This window comes from Hetaerina americana, unplaced genomic scaffold, assembly GCF_022747635.1.
Source record: "Hetaerina americana unplaced genomic scaffold, ioHetAmer1.1.p SCAF_1, whole genome shotgun sequence".
Taxonomy (NCBI): Eukaryota; Metazoa; Arthropoda; class Insecta; order Odonata; family Calopterygidae; genus Hetaerina; species Hetaerina americana.
This window is the reverse complement of record NW_027286069.1, coordinates 95,538,243-95,560,728: the sequence shown is the minus strand read 5'-3', so window position 1 is coordinate 95,560,728 and position 22,486 is coordinate 95,538,243. Positions and strand designations below refer to the sequence as shown.

At 39.8% G+C, this 22,486-nt stretch overlaps 1 protein-coding gene across 1 annotated transcript in view; it reads right to left on the bottom strand.

Moving 5' to 3' along the window:
• LOC139692019 (homeobox protein GBX-2-like) overlaps nucleotides 1-22,046 on the bottom strand; it is a 47,232-nt gene extending 25,186 nt beyond the window's left edge. The window contains exon 1 of the mRNA XM_071590064.1: nucleotides 21,515-22,046. Coding sequence (XP_071446165.1) covers nucleotides 21,515-22,046 — 532 coding nt within the window. The remainder of the gene's footprint in view (nucleotides 1-21,514) is intronic.
• Between the last annotated feature and the right edge of the window lie 440 nt (nucleotides 22,047-22,486).

Below are 22,486 nucleotides of genomic sequence, written 5' to 3'. Positions count from 1 at the left end.
TGGGTTGAAAACAATTCTCACTCTACCGAAAGCTACATAAACGTCATGCACTTGATTGTGCAACTGTCTGTTGCTTTTATTTACAAGCACTACCCAAACAAAGCAGTTTCAGGTTTAACTTTGTGGAATTCCATCATTATGAGGGTAAAAAAAGAAACTTTACACTTCCATAATAAAGATTTAATTTTTCACGACCATGGTTTCGATGCTGCGGATCATCATCAGGTAACATACATCAACATTTTTTCCACTCATGCAGTCTGGCCCCAAGAGGGGAGTAAGGTAGAGGAGAGGGGGTATGGTAGGGGGATTAAGGGAGAGGGGGTATGGTAGGGGGGGTAAGGGAAAGGGGGTAAGTTGAGTTTAGGTACAGCAACCTATTAGTGGTCTAGAGGAGGAGGAGGGTATGAATTGGATGGTTACTGGCTCAAATGTGTGAAAGTTTATATTAATTAAATGATCATTAAATGAAGAACACAATGTAACACTCCACCGTTCTTAAAAATAGCGGCGGAAAAAAACACATTGTGTTCTATGGTTAATTAGGGGGGTGTTTGTCTACAATGGTTTGACCTTTATTAAGGGATGGTCCATGATCATTACTGCCTTGGTGGGGGGGGGGGGGGGTTCGTGCTGAAAGATATTGGTCTTTTGAGAATTTTAAGAGGGGGAACGGTAGAGGTATAATGTTTCATTGACCATTCCAAACCTGTCAGACTGAAGGGATTGCCAAATTTCCAACTCCTCTAAAGTATTCAACCTGCGTCCTTTCATTTCAGTGTGAAGAATGCCTGCTATGAACTTACTGGTGTGATGAGCAGTACCCAAGTATTCTGAGCTCAGCCGCATTATTCTATCCCTTTCCGGTCCCAAGAAAATAATCGAGTGATGTTAGAAATTAAACGCACCTCCTATCTTAGCAGATAGGAAAGCAAATGAAATTAGAGCTATGCAAGAAATAATAGAATATTGAAATCTACTGAGTACTGAAAAGTTATTTGAATTATACACACACATTAATCTTAGAATACATCACAACAGCATAAATTTTCATAAAATATTTATCGTTATTCGAACTGTTTGAATCAAATTTAAAGACCTTAAATTTAACTCACTCATCCCAAGTTCTAACATCGGAAGATAATTTTTATTATTCTTTTTAAGGACATTTCCATTACGCGTCATTTTTCCCTTTCGCACAGTATAAATACCGCAGTAATCAACCCAAGGGTGGAAGGATTAATAATCTCATCCTTTTTAAGGTATTACAACCTTGGCACAACTTAATAGCTTCAAATATTAGGAGGTTCCAGTGATCAGAAATACTCTTTGAAAAATGAAGCCTGTATATCATCTTGGTTAGAATGTTTTAGGGAAATAGTTTATTTTTGCCAACTTAACTTCTTATTTATAAAATTTAAAAAAATCACTTCGTCAAATTGAAATATATTTCAAAAAGAAAATCACTTTTAATCTAAGAATCGCTTTAATTCAAATTACTTGGCCATATACGGAATTCTGTAACCATAACTTTTAAGGTGGAACGCAAATTTCGTGCCGTTTTATCGGAGCCGGCGGAATTATCGTAATTTAATTGTGAATAAAATTAAAATTTAACGAATAACAGTAGTAACAAGATCAATTACTTATGTTCTAAAACAGAAATACGAATCTTTACTGAAAAAAGAGGAACAAACATGCATTCAAATTTTATATTATGAAGTCTGTGCCATATGCGTCATATACGAGTCTCGTACCTTAATAATTAAGATATCAATTCGCCGATGATCAATCCTAAAGTTACTAAACCTGAAACCTGGACCTGAATCCTGGATTTATTCATTGGAATTATTTTGCGCTATATGTGGTACATTTCTATACCAGTATACGAGGATATTATGTCCGATGTTGAGCTATTTTTGAGGCCCTTCACTACTTTTCCAAAACATTATTCAATATATCATATAAAATTTCCCACGCTAAAATTAATTTTTGATTATTCTATCTAACTTTAACAAGAATTACAGCACAAGTCTAAAATAGAAGTAATTACGGAATTCACCCGATTAGAGACATAACATATGATTACGAGTTGAGAGAGAGTTGAACATTGCCCAAGCTTTGATGAGTTATTATTCTCTTGTAAACTACTCATAATTAAAAAGGGAATAACGAGGAGTTACATGTATCTAATAAAATAAAAACAACTGCTACATCATAAATGTCGACTCCTCTAATTGCTTCTGTTTTAAAGCCTTTACGATAATGGGAAAATACAATATAATGAAGAAACATCAAGAATTTTTATTTTTCCTACTTTGTTTATTGAAATCAGCTGCCGAACGCATCCGATTTAATGTGCGAGGTTGAATTATTGTCAACTTATCAAACTATCGTAGCAACTATTCCAAAATTCCGGTGGTATCCTACGTGTATTTTATATTTTTTTTGATTTGCTGTCTTTGAGAACATTTCATTTTTCTGACAGTGAGTAAAAAAAATTGGTACTAAATATTATCTCAAGACTTACAAAAAGTTACTTAAAGTAGTTGAAAATCTAATTCATTCCGAACTACGTATCTCACTGAGTAATTTAACGTCCCAGACTAGACAAACATTTGTGATTCGTATTGCTTACATCTGATCTTGTATTCCTTCAGAACAAGTGTAGTTCGTTTTAGAAGCGTAAATATCCGAGTGAAATATACAAAATATTTCTGGTTGTTTCTTACGCTGAAACCTAATACGCTTATTAAAATTTAGTTTTTGGACACCTCTCAACCCAAACAAAAAGAAAAAAAAATAATTATTTTTTGGTTTTAAAATTTGTCAAACTCAAATTAATTGATCCCTAAATAGAGTTCTCTAGATTAAAACTGACAATTAGCGACCAGGTTGACCCCTATATATAGTAAGTATTCCCGGGAGAAGTTAAGGCCGTTTTTTCGCTAGGTTTATAGTCACTGTTATTCAATATGGCCTGCTCTAGTTTTCATTTTCTTACTAAATAGGTGAACGCGTTAACACTGTTTATATATTGGTCACCAATAGTGTATAACTGTTGAGGTCAAGTCAGATGAGTGGAGAGTTATTGGATAATATGACCCTGTGGACGTTAATCAACACGCTATTAACAACCTGGATTATGATGCTTACAAACCAATTACCCAATTAATTATTTTAAAAATAAACAACGAACGCTATCTGGATAGTAATTTAACATTAAATGAAGCATATCACCACCCCTGTGGCCCCTTGAAGGCGATCCGTAAAGACCTTCGCCCAAATGGAAAGATTCAAACCTCTGGCAAGAGAAGCGGTGCAGTCAGTGGGGGGACAGAGTAGGAAGGAGGGAGGAAAGAGGAGGAGGCGTAATTGCGGGCCTCCAATTGGGTCTGGGAGACGAGCGGTGCAAACGAGGGCCTCATCTCTAAGCCTCAACACCTTTGGAGGCGAGAAGTCAGCACCACAGGGGTGTAAAAAAGGGAAGGAGCAAAGGGAGGAGAGCGATAAACCTGCACACAATGCAATGGGCTCCTCCTCCTTCCCTCCCATCCGATATACCACCTCTCCCACGCCCCCCGAAAACCCACTCCCCACCCTTCCGGCCCGGTCGGAAGTCTGCCTGCTCTTTCACCCCTCGCCTAAACTCCTGACACCCCTGCGGTCCTAAATACCCCTTCTCTCTTTCTCTCTCTCTCTCTCTCTCACACACACACCCTCTTTATATGCCTTTGCGCCGACTCAGCCTTCACTTTATGATCCGTTCCGCCCGGCTCGGCAAAACCTCCTCCCGGCTTCTTGCAACCCTCCCCCTGCCCGTCATCCGCGCCACCCCTTTCTCGTTCAAACCCCTCCTCCCACCGCCCTCCAATGTACCGACCGACGGTCTCCCCTCCCTCTTCCAGTGGCACTGCTCGCATTTTCGCCCCCTGCTACTTCACCGTGGTGCAGTCATGTGTTCGCCGGGCGAATGGTTAGGAATGGATGGTGTTTTTCCCGGGAGGCGGTTTGACTCCTACCCGAGGGCGGCGGGGGGAGGTGGAGGGGGATATGCGAGGGAGCAGGAGGGAAAGGTGGGTGCCGTGAGGGGGAAGGGGAAGACCATGATTTGGGCGGAGGAGGATGCTGGAGAACAGGCCACGGAGGCTTGGGGGGAGAGGAGGGAATACTTAAGTGTTAATGCGAATTTTCCTTGTGCAAATGACTCTCTAGTGAGCTATGAAATTGATCCGAATGGCCATTTCACGGCCATCGCGGGTATGACATCACATGTTACTGAAGTTAAAGGTTAATGTTAAGTATCATCATTAATCTTGCCATTGCATAATTACAATTTGCTTCATATTATAATGCCATTTTTATTAATGCTGTCATAATACATATAATTTTTGTCTCTTACTATAATGAGTATTTGCATCGGTTTATGGCGCGCATCTTCTTGAGACACGTTCTTTTTAAATAAGAATTAAGAACACACTCAGGGATTTTTGACTACGCACGTATGATTTAAATATATTTCCATAATGGCTTTCAGATAAAATTAACGTTGGCCAGGTGTGGCAGTTGGCATTTTACTAATTTTTCATTTGAAAACAATATAAAAACTCGAATCCCTAACTTAAAATCAAAATCAATTTGAGGTACTTCTTAAATGATAAAACAAAACATTTTATGCATTTAGGCAAGTATTACCTAAGGGGAGATACTTAAGAAATCATGAAAATGGGTCAAGAAATCCAAAGAGGATTACGAGTTCCCTCTTCGGGAAACACATTCTGTTGGTTGCATGGAAATCATTTTGTGGCAGTTCCAACACTGGCCGAATTTGAGCAAAACTTCTCTAGCACGTGTAGTGTGATTAGTTCCTTTTTATTTTTTAGGATAATTTATAGCAACAAAATTCTATACGTATGATTTCATGTTCCATCAAATGCGACACTCATTTAACCAAATGTAAATAATTGAATAAGGCCATTTCTTCGACTATTAACATCCTATTCCTTGGAAAATGTGCTTTGTAAAAATATTTATTAGCCTGTGAGTGGAAAGCAACTACATTTTTCCACAAATATTACGGTGATTTCATGAAGCAGTCCTGCAGCATAGACATCTTCCATTGTGCAGATGCAGCAATCCATACGCTCAAGGAAAGGGAGAGGACATGTGACGGTGTGCGGAAGATGCGGTGCGTTCTTCCTTTGGCTACATACTGCGTAAATTACTCTCTTTGAATAGACTAGATAGATATTTTGACAAGATGCGCCAGTCACACAGGGGAGCCAAATGCGTTATGTGGCTATCAAAAAAGTTTTCGAAAAACTCAAAGCTAATCATTCATACTTTAGGGAACCTACGCTCATATATTCAGTATTATAAGCATCTTTTCTATCTATTTCACTTTTTTCTCCAAGCCAATCTTGACGCCATTAATTAAACGAAAGTAGATATGAACTTGAAAATAATTGTTGATGGTCATAGAGAACAGTATTTGGCGAAATGTACGGCATAAATGAAGGAAAAGGATAAGAACGCTTTTCAATTAATAAATCAAGCCATTGAATCGGATGCGCTGGAGTATCCATTGAACGTAGAATAATATTTAGCAACGTTAAATATATTAAGGATATAGAAAAACAAGGAAGGGTGTTACACGCGTACTCTTTGAATACGGACGTGACGGGGTCCAGCAAAGTGTCTGGTCGGGATCTATGGGCAAGATCCAGAGCGTCGGTCCGTGTCTAAGCACGGCGTCCACTCTAAGTTAGTTCACTCCATCATAGTTTCAAGCTCTCAAAGAACATAAATAATTTGCCTTAACACGTTTCCACGCAACACATGGCTGCAAGTCACTAGTCTCGCTTGCAAAACAGAACCGACGGCCACCCAGAAAAGAGACCACCGGAAGATATTTTCTCTATTTATCTTCACTAACCACACCGATTTACTCATTTTCCACAAAACGCTATGCTACCCCGAGGGAGGGTGGGACGCCGTGGAGCGAAGATGAAGCGCTACAGAAAATAAACATGCAGGCGGGAGTGAATGGTGAAAGCGAGTGGGTGTGGCATTACGGTGGGCTGAAGGACGGTCAGACCACTTGCCCTGATTCCCACTCTCGGGAGTAGGGCTAAGCAATTTTTCCAGTACCATATCGCCAACGAACGCTCACATTAAGATATATCGGTGTGGCATATACATAAGGCACAACAATAACCGCGAGGAATGAATATCAGGGATATAATTAATAGGTAGGTTCCCATCCATTTTGTCATTACGAGGACGCTCACTTCACCGGAGAAATGCAACCCCTTTTTCCTCCGTATGAATTCTTGAGTGTTCAAGAGCCGGCAGGACGGGATTAATGCCCCAATTTTCGTACACGCCACCGAAGATCGCATATAATCCACGTTAATCGGGTATCGATATAAATGCAACTAAAAAACGTATTATCTTCTTAGTATTTTCGAAGCAAATACCAATACCAAATATAAAAACCAATCAAAGGTGGAATGTACATGAGGTGGACACTCGGAAATCCAAATCCGGAAAAATTCATGATAAAAGTTCGCCCCAGTCTCAAGTAAACCCCTCTGAAACAGAAAACCTGTGTCAGACGGATGGAAAGTTTCCGAAGCAGTAGTAGTTTTAGGGGATGCGATCGACAGCTAAGGTCATTTACGCCATTGGGGATGGATGGGAAAGGAAGGATGGAGAGAGACCTGACGTCGGCATTAGCCTACTCTTGTCGAAAGGCGCCAAGAGGTCCCCATTTTAACGTCCCATCCGACGGACGTCGTACTCACTCAAAGTTCTCTCCACAAATCACCTCAAGTAGGGATACCAATGAAAAATATCTGCCGCCACCGGGACTTCGACCCGGGCCCAACGGTGGGAAGGCGGTAAGTTACCCATCGCAACATCTCGATCCCCCTGGAAAGTTTACTCCGGACCATTTCCTACATGAATGAGTAGAATTTAAACCTTTTAACGGCAGTTATCAGGCAAATACTTCCCTTTGCCTATATGCTGCTTTGTATACCGCTTAACAACGCCTGCCGTTTGAATTTATTCACTTCTTTATTTGGACTCATAAACTTGAAATAAAATAAAAAAAGACTATTAATTTAATTCTCACTCCTGGATTCTTAATTTCCAACCAAATGCCGGGGTCTAGTTTTATATTTTCAACGTGTCTACAGTGTAAAATCTGCTGTCTCCGGAAATTTTGCGTGGTGCCCTGCGATTCCGTTTCTGAGAAGTTATACCGTACCGGGATCCGGGCACGGCGACACTGGAGAGGGCAGACGGAATAGGGCTGGGGGATAGGAGAAGTGGGGAGGAGGTCGCAAAATAGGGGGACGGCTAATCCGTCAAAACCTTCACCCGTCCCCTTCAGAGCCCTTTCCTCCTCCACCCGTGTACACGTTCCTCACCCACTCGTGTTTATATGTTCATCCCCTTCTTCCCCTACCCTACCCATCATCGTGACTCCCCTCCCCCACGCCGCATTTACCCTTCAACGTTTCACTTTCAGATTTTCCGTTTCCCCGGGACGATGGATTTTCCGCAGGGGGAGGGCGGTAGATCACCGAACTCCAGAGCCACTCCTGGCGAAGTGTGAATCGCGGTCGCTTCCGGATTTGCGTGCGTTTCTAAAGACGTCAAATGCGAAAGGGACGTGAACATGACATGTAGTCTGGTGAAATCCCACCCTTGACTTCGTTTTATTTTTCCTCAGGAATTTGGGGATGGTAATGGAAGGTATACTTCTTGGTATGAGTACAAGTGCAAGCCGGACGACCTCTCTGGGGGAGTTTTGGTGTACCAACCTGAATTTGTTTGATTGATGGGAAAGGTATTTTTTCGGTTGGAGTACTGTTTTCTCATCCTTCGGAGAACGTTACTTTGCATCTACATAATCTACATAATATCCCGCAAGCCGCCGCAAGGGCGTGTGGCGGGGGGTACTTTGTGGTGCTCGCCGGCTGCCCTTGGGCGAAAAGAGTTTCAATATATCTTTGGGGCTGCATCAAGAAAAATCTTTCGTGTAACCTTCCCTTACAGTATAATTCGGGAAAAAATATTTTAAACGTCTCAAGACAAAATGTGAAACGGAATCGCTGAGTATTTTTGCATACGCTGATGCATAGATTAAATTAGAGTAAAGTTTCATCAGGAGTAAAATTTATTTGAATTAGTTTTCTTCATTAAACTATGGTTGTGCTGGACAATCTTTGTGTTTTACTAACATTTAACGTTGACAACTGATTCTAGATCAACAAGTACTGATAATTATTTCCCTTATCCTATTATAAGTTGATACTTAAATGATCAATTGAACTTAAGAAGTAGAATGACATATTGATATAGAATTCAGTTGATACCTTAAGGAATTTTCAGATAATTTAGGCAAAATAAATATTTCAAACGCTATTACATACCTTAAGAGTTTTATTAAACTTAGCAGTATTGACGAAGTTTAGTGCGACTAATTTTCTTATAACCACCGTTCATTGAGGTTTAATAGGTCTATATAAAATTTTTGATAATTTAAAGAGGATCTGATACTTTGGTCAATTCAAATCTATAATCAATTTGAGTTCCGAATATGCACCTTACCTCCAGATGAGGAATTTATTTTTGATTAAATGATTTAATTTACTTTATTGATTGAAGAGTTCTTTCTTTGAATTCAGTTAGAATTGTTATAGCTTTCTTGTTTTATTATATATCATTACTTTTATGGGCTTTGTTTTTTTTCATCTCTTCTTTGGTTATCTTATACAGGCAGAAATTCAAGGAATATCTAGAATAAACTGTTTTATTATCATAACTTGGCAAAAAATTGCCCCCATAGTTTTAGAATGGAAAAGAAAATACTTTGTTCTTCCACATACGGTTTTATTTTCCAGTATGAATCGCTTTCGCAGAGTGATGACTCCAACCATCCAATTCTATATGAGAATTTAGTCATTCAGTATCTAGAAACATCAAAAGAACCTGGAATATGCAGGTATATCCTTCTTAGGGAATGTATTATTCTATCATCAAACTTATAATATTAAAGCAACCCTGCAAAAATATATCTACTGAATCAATAGCAATTTCTCTTAATTATTTTTTCTCGAGTAATATTATTCCGTGCATATGCGCTATACATCATAAAAAGAGGTAGTCACAAGAGGTGTACAAGTATGCTGAAAATTCTCAAGGTGCATTGCGATTCTTTACTCAATTTAACACGTTATTTTCAAGTATTATGGCACACATTACAGTATTTGTCCCTTCAAATATTCAGTTACTCATTCGTTTCTTCATTAATGACAATGGTACAATGAGATGACAGTTATTTCGACTACGGGTTAAAGCCACGCTATTTCAAAACGAGTAGTGCGGATTAATGAGACAAAGGATCTCGTGTGTTTGTTTTAAAATTATAATTTAAAGATAATAGTACTTGTAGTTACATTAGAACTCATTATTTCATATAACTGTGTGAATAATCTTTTTTTGAGGTTTTTTGTTTAATTTACCTTCCTTTTTAAATGAAGAAAACGATTTAAGAACTAAATAGGGAAGTAAAATTTCGGAATTTGGCAAAACTACAACACTACACTCGAGTGAATATTCACTAAAGAAATAGGGCTTATCCTCATTAAATTAAGATTGTGATAGTGCTAAAATAATCATAATGCTTTTATTGAGCCCGGGAGAATCGAAGAACCTGGAAGATTGCAATTATTCCCGAAGGCATATCAGTTAACCCTTCTATAGGGCATACATTTTTCACTTTATAATTCCTCTGATAGGTAGTTTTTGCAAGTGTATTTCTCTGCAAGCACAACCAAACCTTAAACATACAATCAAGAGTCGCATTTGACCAGTGTTTTTCTTTTTGCGACAAGGATAACCATAGCTCAAGGTAGTAAGGATCTTATTTTTTGCAATTCCGTTGCTATAAAGGGGGCCTTGTGTACATATACCGTAATGTAAAGAATACCTTAAATCAAAGAGAGGATATAAAAATAGACTTAACTGTGAAGTATTCGCAACAAACCGTATCTCGGAAATTGCATTAACACATTTAAAAAAATATATGTAATAATTGGCTAAATTTATAAAATAAACTACTTTAAACTTTAGGTATTACAGTTCCCCAAAAGTACATGCTCAATAGATTATACAGGTATATAATATCCAGCGGAAGAATTAAAAACGTATTGCAGTTTTCCTATCTAATCGCTGAGTGAACTGAAACGTTGAGTGAACACAAAACTGATCAATGCAAAATTTTGTATTTATTGTATGATTTCGTAAAACGTTGGCTAAGTGATCAACAGCTATCTCATCCCAGCATTGGTGGGCAAATCGCTGTAAGCTATTATATGGCTCACAAGGAATTCCATACGGCACGCGAGAATTTAGCTGCGTGGACACTTCGCAATGCCCTCGTTTATCTTTTTAGCCTTTGTCAATCGTGTCAAGCAATCACCATGGTTTATGGAGGGTCAGAGTTTTCAGGAGGCTACCAGAAACCCCTCTGTATCTATGAATGAGGTGGAGCTTGGGCATCGGTCTCACAACCACGACGCCGGCCACCCTCCAGGTGGACGGAAACGATTTACAAAAATACGGTCGCTTTCGCACTCCGACAAGGGAGTCGATGCATAACAACATCCCCGGTAATCGGACCCATTCCTCTTGGCGGGAGGCTGTCGTCGGGGAAGAAGAGCGGAGACGAGAAATCATGCGGGAGCCTCCAGGTCGGGGGAATCCGAAGGGAATGGATATGAAGGGACGTGGGGGGGGAAGGAGGAGAGAAGGGGGAGGCAATTTGGACGAGGAAAAAGGAGGGACAGCCATCAAGACGGGGGGCGTTGAAACCTCTTTCGGGCGTCACAAAGGGAGTCAGGAGCACACGTAGAGCCGCAACTCCCTCGCCTCGGACTTGCATCATCGCCCCCGTGACTTCCCACACTTTCCCTCGCGTCCGTCTGGACAGGTGGACGGTAAAACTGAGGGGGGGGGGACGAGGGGGGCCGCGGCATGGTGGGCGTATTGGCCCGGTGGGGAGGAACCCCCGCCCGCCTCTTTTGTCACCCCCTGTTTGCTCAACAACCGCCCGCGGTCGCCTCAATTACGGCCCCATCACGCCCGCTTGTTTGTGGAGGTTGTGCCCGCAAGGAAAAGTAACACTCCTCAGCCTTCCCCACCTCCGACACACACACACACACACGCGGGCGCGTCTCATATTACGGCATCGCCGTTTCCTTAGCGCAGACCGCGCCGGCGGGTCTTCCGTCTACGCCCCGGTTCGAGCCCCACACGATTCCGTCTACGCGCCCGCGGGCAACCGTCCCGATCGCCAGACCTCCTCCGGCCCAACCCGCCGGGCCCACCCACGTATTCACTCTCCTGAGTCCCTCCCCCGCACACTCAAACACACACACACACACAGGCCAGGGCCCTCCCTCTGTGACCCCCGAAATTACACCCGGGGCGAATGGGAGGGGACGGGACCGAGGTGGCGGTGTGCTTTTGAAGTCCCGCGCATGTGCGGTGGCTAAGACTGGGGAGCATCGGTATCATCGGGGAACATCGGCGGAAAACTGTGAATTTTTTTTTGAAGTGCAGGGAGGAACTGCAAATTGGGCAGCGTGGATGGTTTACCTCCGTCCCATACTCGAGATCCCTCGGCAATATCCGCTCGAGCCATTTCCGGGAGCCCTGAGCAAATATGGGGTTTTAAGCCGACAGATCGTCGTCCGCAGGGAGCTCTCGTGGGAATGCATGTATGATTGGGTTACTCGAATGCAAATTACACGCTGAGAAAAAATCTTCCCTGATATAAAGAAACCAAGGTTTGCTCTTATGATTATCTGGTTGAATGTAGCAGTTATATGCGTATCTAATTTGGCAACAATATTTTAAAATGCTGAGTACAGCAGGATACCGTAGAAGTGATGTCAACTTCGGCTTGGTCTAATCATCACAGCAAAACAGCAACGAGAACATTTTGGGTTGTTTTTCGATTTCAGAGTGATGTCAATTGACAAATGGTGTCGACAATATGATTTGCACATTTCTTTTTTTCTTCCAATGGCGGCTAGTTGTGTGCACAGTAACTACCAACACCATTCATTGGTTTTTACAGAAATCACGAATTCACCTCGAAGGCTCTGTGAAACTTACTCGTTCTATACAAATATGTACTAGGTCAAAATACAATGGCTGCCGATTTACCTTAAAACCGCTTAAAATTCAACGCTATACAAAACATTTTGCTCATATTCGTCTATAGTTTCAAATCACGCACATTCTAGTGGTTCATTAAGGAAAATGACAGAAAAAAATCGAAAACTATTTTACGATTCCATTCCTGCGGTCTGCGCGCATATTTTTGACGCTCGATACTCCAAAATTGATCCTTATGGATGCTCTGCGTATATAAATGAAGTCTGTTTCATTGTTAAGAGCATTCCTGTCATTCTTAATCTGCATGGGTGGCTCAAAGTGAAATTCTATGAATTGCATTTCTGCTTCAAATTAAAATATTTTGCCAGACAGTACACTTAAACATTGATCAATACACAACAATTCATTGACAAGCTGCTGAAAAAGATTCGTATCGGTATTCTTCAAAATAATATATGCCTGCTCCTCTCTGTATATAAGTTTAATATACTGATTGGTACCGCCGCAATTTACTCCTACGGCTAAAATTGGTGGGGAAATCTTTTCAGAGTTAGAAGTATCAGGCCGGAAGAACGTGGTGATATATTCCACCCGTCAGAATACATTGTTTGTGACTCGTTCTCCCAGCGTGTAACTGGTTCCTTCTGCACTAAAATGAAATAAAATTAATAATAACATTGTCCTGACATACTTTTAAGGTCAGCCCATTAGAGTTTTATGCTTTTATTTTTTTCTAATTTTTACCCAAATTTGCTCCAGACGACCATTTAAAGTCCTCGAGAAAAACTGAGATCGACAAATGGGAGAAAGCTGGGGGCCGAGAAAGATAGTGCATGATAGAATCATCGTGGAGTGACTAAAATACTTTTATAACCTTATTAATTTTTAAATGGCTGTTATTTGTGCTCTTGTGTACTTGTCCGTGAAGCAAAGACAATCTTAAAATGCGAATAGATGAGCGAAATAGATTAAAAATAAAAAATATTAATGTATTCTAAATGCTAATGTATCATAAATATGAATTATAGCGCCATATTACCGCTTAATAATATTTTAAATGTGATAAGTGAATTTTGCGCACATATGATATAGCATTTTGACCACGCCACATATCCTTAGGAGTGCTTCGTTTCCCCGGTATCATAACTAAGAACTTTGATTGCACTTCTTGGTGTCTTTTGGATCATGCGAACTTTGTTTCAGTGGGAGCGACAGGAGTAGGGTGTGAATCAAAACATCATAAAGTCTGAAGAGTTCATAGAAAAAGTCAATGAGATAGATAAAGTAGCCTGGAGAAATTTCACCGCCGTGACAGTTAGCTTCCTCGGAAACCACATGCCGTAAGACTATCAGGCCCTTGTCAAGGAGCTAGTTAACAATTTTGATCAAGGTGTACGTCAAACGTATCTCAAAACGCATATGCAGGTTTCTCATATTGAAAGCTTAAGAAGCAATATGGATGACTTCTCAAGAGAACAAGGAGAAAGGTTCCACCACGACAGAATAGAAATGGAGCACCAAAATCAATGAAAAAAGTCGAAGAGCTTTATGAAAGATTACATTTATATATTTTATTGTATTCGTATTTGATTATTGTAATGGAGTAAAAAAGAGTAGTCTGGTCAATAAATTATTTGAAACTGCCAATATCCCTTATTAGAACATATTTGTCGTCGTCAATTAAAGCATATTTTACCCATCCATTCTCATTTTAAGACAGCGTAAAAGCCTTTGCTTCGCGAAGAAAGTATAAAAAATTTCAAAGCAGCCTTATTTTCTAAAGCAAAGGTTAGAAAATATCTCTTTTGCATTTCGACGGATCCATCACGCATTCTCCAGTGAAGGGAGACTCCATCGCGCCTCCTAGGCTGGGGAGAACTTATATTGGTTATTAAATAGTTCCCCAGGAAGAAAGACAAATTTACACGATATTTTGGCACTTGGCTTAAATTAACTCAAAATGTATGTGTAGTCAATTTGAAGTTCTCAGAAACTACGACACTCCTCCTAAGTAACGATTATCTGTCTACAAACAATGACAATACTATACAACTATTATAAGTTATCTTTCCGAATATTCTCTTCCCTTAAAACTAAATGAAATTTTTACCGAGTAAACTACCTCACCAAATGAATTTCCTACTTGTTCAATCCGCAACGTACATATTAGTGACTGCCTTCACTTACTTACATAGGGAATGCGCTACAACGTAGTTTCTGAATAGGTTTCCGTATGACTCGTTCACCTTGGCAGTTAATTTTACGCTTTAAATAGCCCTGAAATTACTATTTACCCGCAGTAAAGTATTTTGCACAATAGGTAAATGATTGGCAAAAGATAACCACCTTTCTAGGTGCATATATACCGCACTCGTTGGAAAAAACCTAACCAATTCATTAAACTACAAGGCTGAACAATTTGCTGGCGACTGAATATGAGGAAGAAGAAAAATAAAAAAAAACTTCTTAGGTATGGACAATGGCATTTTATTTTTAGTATTTACACAGCAATACTAGATTGGCTACGTGCAAATACTATGCAGGGCAAAAAAGGTTTTGGCTGGTGGTGGGCGGCTCTATTGCAGTTAATAATTATATTCTATATAATATTGGTAAAAGTTTTGGTGCAAAAAAAAGAAATACAACAATTCAAGAAAGGAAATCTGCAGCATCAAACGAAGCAATTAGTAACAAGCCAAACAGTTTGGTGCCTCTCTTACATCTACAATATCGGGGGAAGAAGACATTAGAAAAATGTGAGGTCCATATATATAAAACTTGTTTCATTACCTTGATGGATGGAGGAACAGTATCATAAAAGTGAAATAGACATGTTATTTCATGTTGCTAAAGTCTCATTTGGAATATGCGGCAAGTATTCTGTATGCTCATAAGTATTTGTTAAGTAAAACATTAACTAAAGTCCAAAGAAGAGCGGCTGTATGTGTCAAAAAATGTTACTGCAAGAAAGTTCATGTTACGACGAGGTTAGTGGAAAACTACGATGAGGGTCCTTAATTACATGAAGAGAAATGTGAAATTCATGGGGCACTTGAGTCTACCTGGGAAGGCGGGAGAATGATATTATTATAAGGAACTCTGTCAAAGGGACCGTTGTGACAAAAAATAATCAAACTTCTATGGTGCAAAAATTCCACGATCGCCAGAAAAACGAACTCATTCATTCACCAAAGTGAGAAAGACCCCGACAAATATAAAACAGCAAAAATAAACTCCGGCATGTATAGTTTCAACACTATTCCTTTCCTCGTAAAATTCGCGATTAGAACCGAAATTCGTGGTTTGGTGGAAGTACCCGAAACAGCAATGCTCAAATGATGTCATCACTTTATGTTACTTGTATTAAATTTGTGATAACTTTCCTACTTTACTAATATAGATATGAACCGATAATATATCAGGAATTATTCATTTAGCAAAAGGTAAAACAATCCAAAGGAATCCATAGATGTCGATAAAACTTTTCAATTTAAGAATCAACTTAAAATATAATAAGAATCAACCTAAATATAAATTAAACTGTAGAAAAACAAAAGTAAAACTAATCTACGTCCATTGTAGTTCAGTTAAGTAGCCTCCAATCTAAGACGTTACACACAATCTTCTATTTGAATTAACAAATACATGGGCAGCTAAGAGTGCGAAATTAAATTTTGTATTCTTAGGTGCATACCGTTATAAATTCAGGAACTGAGTATAATTAATTTAATTACGGCTATTATTAGTATATACGTTTGAGTGTTGTTACTGACAACTGATTAGCAGGATTTCTCCTATTTGAAAGCAATGGACAAGTAAATTTACATATAAATAATTCAATATCGTGAAAACCATAAGATATATTGCGCATCATAAAAAATATCATCTAGTCGAATGTTAAATATGATACGCTCCTAACGTATCTTAAGAACTGATCGAAATTAAATGTATTATTTTCTGCAAGGAATCAGTAGAATCATTATACAAGGGATCATGATATAAGATGCAAAATTACATTAAAAAGTTCACTAAAATACTGTTCATGTATTTTCATCAGAGAATGTTCCACTATCTACATCACAACTAATTTTCAGCAATTTATACCTTATCTGTTAGCTGTAATTGTAATAAAAGTTAATAAATTTTTATATATAAAACATTCAACTGTTTCAACATAAAATATACATCGCATGGACTTGACTTCTGTATTTTAATTTCTGAAGAAGTTGATACTTCATGCACAGCCCATTTTTCACGAAATATTTTAATAAATATTTGATAAATTTGTGTTAATATACAAAAGTGGCACCGAAAACCAGGATTGTTAGCTATTACTACGTTGAATGTCGTAACACGATGCGGCTTAAAGATATAAAAGTTTTGGTAAGGCCAAAATGACAGAATTCCACTAGCAATAGTAGAATTTCTCATCGCCAGTCTTGATACTTAAATTAATATGATTGATGTACAGTTTATTAATGAGGTGGTCTTTCCGCATGTATATTTTAAAGCCACCCCAAATACTATCGCATTTCTGTCTTAAATTTACCAGACCGAGTGAGAATCGGCGGGTGATTAGAGTGAGTCCCAATCCACTGTATTTTTGGGAATGGTATTGTTCTAATTCATTTCTGAATGCCATAGTCAATTTCTAGTTTACAAGTACTACTATGTACTTACAAATAGGTTTGAAAACTGCACAGGTACCTTTTTAAACTAATTTAATTTATATAAAAATGAAAATGCCTATCTCATTTGACGTAATTTTAATATAGTTAAGCACTTAATTTGAAAAGTCTCACTGTTTAGGTAAATCTGAAACAAGCGCATCGATAAGAAGCAAGTAGAAAAGTGAATAATAAAAACTTTTTAAGTTCCACTGATTTTAATTTAAAAAAACGACCGGTTTGGTTGATTAGTCGACATCATCAGGTGATGACGCACCTCAGGATGTCGACTAATCAACGAAACCGGTCCTTTTTTATATTAAAAATTAGTGGTACTTAAAAAGTTGTTATTATTCACTTTTCATCATGATGTTCCATCAAATTGAGCCGAAAATCAAAGAATTCAAGAAGCAAGAATATATAGTATTTCGAAGTGAACTCCCCCGGAGGCAGGCGGGCGTCTCTAAGTGTCATTTCCAAACGATCCTTTCCCTCAGAATGCCAAGTCAAGGCAATAAAAAGAGACCAAAAACCATGTCCGGAGAAAATGGGGAAAATCATTAGACATCATTTATTTAATAGTTATTGTAGCTTATGGCTAGTTCCTAAAAACATATAGTTCCTTAGGTACTATACCTGGTGCTCCCCAAAAATAAATCCCTGATTTAAATTAGTAATGATTTCGGTCATGAATATCCATTCCGTAAAACAGCTAAAATATACGTGTATCACACCCATATAATGCATACGATATACATAACATTTAAAATAAGTTTTTTTTGTTGAATGAAAATACGTGAAGTGCTCGCAAACGGCGTTAATACCACACGAGGAGGCTAAGGATAAGTATTTTATCATCCCCAACGTCGTTTGAAATTTAGGCAATTCAATTCAAAATCAGAGTTCCAGTGATAAATAATGAGTGGGGTCATCATGCGCTATATTGTAAGGTTAATCGTGAGTCTCCTGGGAAATTTTTAAAGACGTTAATTTTTAAAGAGTGTAATTCTTATGGTTTGATACCATTGATATCACTGTATATTGCATTTTGGAACGAGGATACGGCTACTGGTTGGTAAGAAGTTATTGTCATAATTGTCAGCAGCGGGTTAAATTTCATGATTTTATACCGAACTGAGTGGATTTAAACTTTATCTGCGAATGCCATTTATCCAAGTTTTTCATTTAGAATGACCGGGAAGTAAATAAATTCCAATTCGTTTTAGAATGAAAGGGGTTTTATGATCTGGATGATGGATTTAATAGAAGAACTTGTGGATTTTACACTTGTTACATCCTTTCACTCACGGAGTGCTAGATTAAAATCGTCGACCATAACAGGTGATTGGGACCGACCGCCACAAGGCATTCGGACCGATAGAAAGGGAATGCCGGCGGAAGATCTCAACGGCCGTGATTCTGTCAATAACAGCGACGACCCGTCATGAATTATGAAACGAGAGATCGCGCCGGGGGTGGCAAGTGATCTAATGTTTAATTCCGCCGGGTGCATGGCAGCACATCATCTCGCCCACCCTTTATGCTGACAGCTGGGATAGCCTCAGCTCGTCAGATGCCGAAGGGGAGGGGGGGAATGGCGCGCGAAGGGGATGATGCAGAAACCCCACACGAGGTTGGGAGCACGGCCGCGGAATGAGGAATCAGCACCGTCCCGCGACATTACCCACCAACCGAAGAGAGGCAGCGTTCCTAAAATACGCATTCGTCGACATAAAACGGACACATAAAAATGCATATATATATATACACACACACAGACATGCATAGGTCTCTCCCGCGCACCGGTGGCCTCTACCGCCTCTGTCCTCCGCCGCGGAACAATGGGCACTTATATCGCCGCATTAATTCCACGGGCGCAACGAGCGGACCCCCCGCTCGAAGTGGACACCCCAGAGGCAGGCGGGCGTCCCTAGGAGTCAATTTCAAACGATCTTTTCCCTCAGAATACCAAGCCAAGGCAATAAAAAAGAGACAAAAATCATGACCGGAGAAGTCATCGCCTCAGTGCACATAGACGGATCCATTAGACAGTGCAGACGCAATGGATCTCGATCCATGGACATTTTTTATCGTCGAATTAAATTTTTCAATGAACTAGTTTTTCTCCCGCATTACCTATGGCAACATGTCGATTTCCGGTAGATTTTTCTCAGTCGGGCTCTGAATTCAATCAGAAAACGACGTTTGATTATTATTAGTCACCCTTTTGCCTGTCACAAAATCACCCTAGCGATGATACGACGATTTAGACTACATGCATCCCAATGAATTAAAGAGTTTCCAAGGTTGAATTACAGTTTTTGCTGGCGTAGATATGACGACATGAGGTGATATTATCATTGGTAGTATGCCATTGGTATGTTATTTAGGTCAAACCAAAAATAAATCCAAATATGATGTCGATTTTCAGGTATTTTCGTGCAACCAAAATACTTGTAGCAATACACCATCCCCGGTTTTAGATCCTTGTGTCCCTTACCATTTCATTATGTTTAAAATACCAATTATAATGATCTATCTTGTATGAGACCTAACGCACTCTCCTCAGTCACAAATTTCAATAACCTATAGCCACTAAATTTTTCCTCCTTCCCCTTCGTTAGTTCCTTAGCTACTTGCTCTCCTCTCCCAGTAACTAGTATGTTAATCGTTTGTGCTTGCCTCTGGTGGGTATTATCTCTGTGCTTCTCCATACCTTAAACTATTGAAGCTTCCACCCTGACATCTTTTTTTTTACTTTAAAGATGAAGTGTTGTAAGCATGTACCAACAAAACAATCAATTCCACGGTCATCATTTACTATCCTAAATTTCCTCATAACGTTGAATTATGATTCAGTTAAAATCAATCTTCTTCACCACTCCAAATTTCGTCAAAATCCCACTTACCATGTAAACCTTGCCACTATATAATTGTTTTTACAACTTCATGGTTATCGCCATCCCAATCTTGCATCTTAAACTTAAATTAATAATGTAATTCACTGAATTATTACTGTATTTACCTGACTGACCTCGATTACAAAACTTGCCACTAAATTTTAAGCATCTTCATATGTTTAGAGAGTTCATTAGATCATCACTAATTCTAATTCCTTATTAAACGATTGATGAAGATATACAGCTTTTTTGCAATTTAATATAAGTTGAAATATAAGGGTAAAGCCAAAGGTATATGAACTAAGCGAAAAGAAATGAAGTTACTTTTTCAAATATCAACGGCATTGTTATCCAAATGAAGCGATTTCACTTAAGTTGTCATTTTATGCAATTTTTTCAAGATTAATATTACCTGGTAATTATCAGAAACCAGCTATTTCTGAGGAATTTCTTAATCTATATCATCGGCATCTCCAGAATTACTCTTGCCTGGAAAAGCGGGAAGGTACATATATCCCTGGGGTATGACTGCAACGGCAGTAAACGATTCACGACAGGGCGATCCAGATTTCCTTATTTCACTGAGACTTCCAATTTCATTATCCTTTTTTCACATTTCCCGACTTTGAACTATAACTACCACTATGGAAGTTATTGACCATTGTAAATTTTATGAATTAATATGCGAAATTAAATTTTTTAAAGAGAGAAGATCACAATGGTGTCCTCATTCTCTGGTGTTCACCGTAAACATTAACTTCTACGAATTAAGATCAAGATAAATATCTACCATTAATGAACACCAATGTTGCAATGACTTTAAATTTGCATACACCTGGATTTTGAGTCTCTTCCAAATATGTGCTCACTGCCTCCTACATTTTCCTCTCGGAAGAGTACCTTTAATCTCAATTTACTCGTCACGATAAAATTGCTAAAGATTGCGTTTAATTATCTTGAAATCATATTAAGCAAGAATTTTATGCAGGATTTGCAGCAAATAGATTTAAACCTGAATATAAATTCTCTGCTTCGTATTTTTTCGATGAAATCCACTACCTGATTGCAGAATATTTAAGTATGCTCGGAACTAACTGAGAATAGCGCCTATCGGGTTAGCTTACATGGGAAATATGTAACACTGAACTACACAGACATATGATACTTGCCTCATATGATATGGAGCCTCAAATACTTTTTATTTCGTTTCACATAATAGCTCAAATTTTTCAAGTTGTTAATGATTAACGAAGAAATTATGCGGAAAGCTTTCGAGATAGAGAAGGATAAAGGAACGAAGAATTATCCATCAGGTCTACAAATGTGGTATCATCAAATCACGTTCCACCATATCAGTATACCTATTCAATAATGAATAAATGTAAAATTCATTATGTACGTATATTGAGGTAAAATTTATTCTTTAGGACAAATTGCATATACTTTAGGTATATTATAACTTATTACTTGATAGTATTGTGCTTGCTGACAACATAGGACTTAGGTATGATACAAAAATCCAGCAATTCCAAAATGAATGATAATTTGGGAGAAGAAATATAACTGGCAGAAATCAACTTCTTTTGAAAGCAACCCAATGCTGTGCCAGATAATTCGCCTAGTTTTTAATTCAAATGAATGGTATTAAATTAATGCCTATTCAAACACGCTATTCCTGCAACAAAGACTGGTGAAGGATCACCTATTTTATTTGGGTATGGGAAGTGTGCAGTTGGGATCGCCACTGACCTGCTGTAACATTCGTCGAGAGGTCCGTGGGGGCGTAGTCCCTCGCGGCGAGCGGGGGAAGGCCTAGGTGGGGCAGAGATGGCACCATTCCCGCCGCATCCTCCAGACCCCTTCCCGGCGAGTAAAGGGCGTGGGCCCCCTCGGGAAGGCCGTCCGCAAGCGGGGGCCGTGGGAAGTGGTGCCTGTGGAGCCATGAGTGGTAGAGGAGGGGCAAAGGGGCGTAAGCGGCGGCGGCCGCCAGGAGACCCCCGAGGGCCACCTCGTCCCCGGGGGAAGGGGGCGAGGAGGACGAGGAAACGGGCGGGGGGTAGTCCGGCACCCGGTGGACGGCGTTGGCGCTGCCGCCGAGCGGGACGTTCCTCGAATGGTGGTGGTGGTGCTGCCCCTGGGAGTGGGTGGTCGTCGATGAGATGAGGGCCTCGATGGAGAAGGAGGAAGGCGGGGCAGTGGATGCCTGGGTGGGGGGCGGCGGGGGCGGTGGCGGCGTCGGCCCCGGGGGCAGGAGGAGGAGGTGGTGGTAGGCTTCCATCATCGTGACTGGGTAGTGGGAATCTCGTTCGCGGCCCTCCCGGCCGTCCCAACTGCCGCGCCCGCGGTGTCCACGCGGAGGGAACCGGCCCCCTGGAGATTTAGAAGCCCGGCGGGGCGGAACTTTCCGAGTCTAAGAACGAGTGGTGAAGACTTCCCAAGAGTGTGGAGAATCATCAAATTCCCAATTAGATTTCCTCGGGTGATAAGGAGCGTGGTGCCAAATCAACCAGCATGGTGTCGGATAAGTACGGGTGAAAATGGGACTCGAGCCACTAACTCTTCTCTTCAGATGCGTAAGTTAATCTCAGTACACATCAAATTTTCTTTCACTCTGCGTGACCCCCGGGGAAAAATCAATGTAAAATCACAAGCGGATGCCAACATGAGGTGAACTTTTCTACAACCAGTCATCACCATCCATCACCAGCCATTTTAATGGAA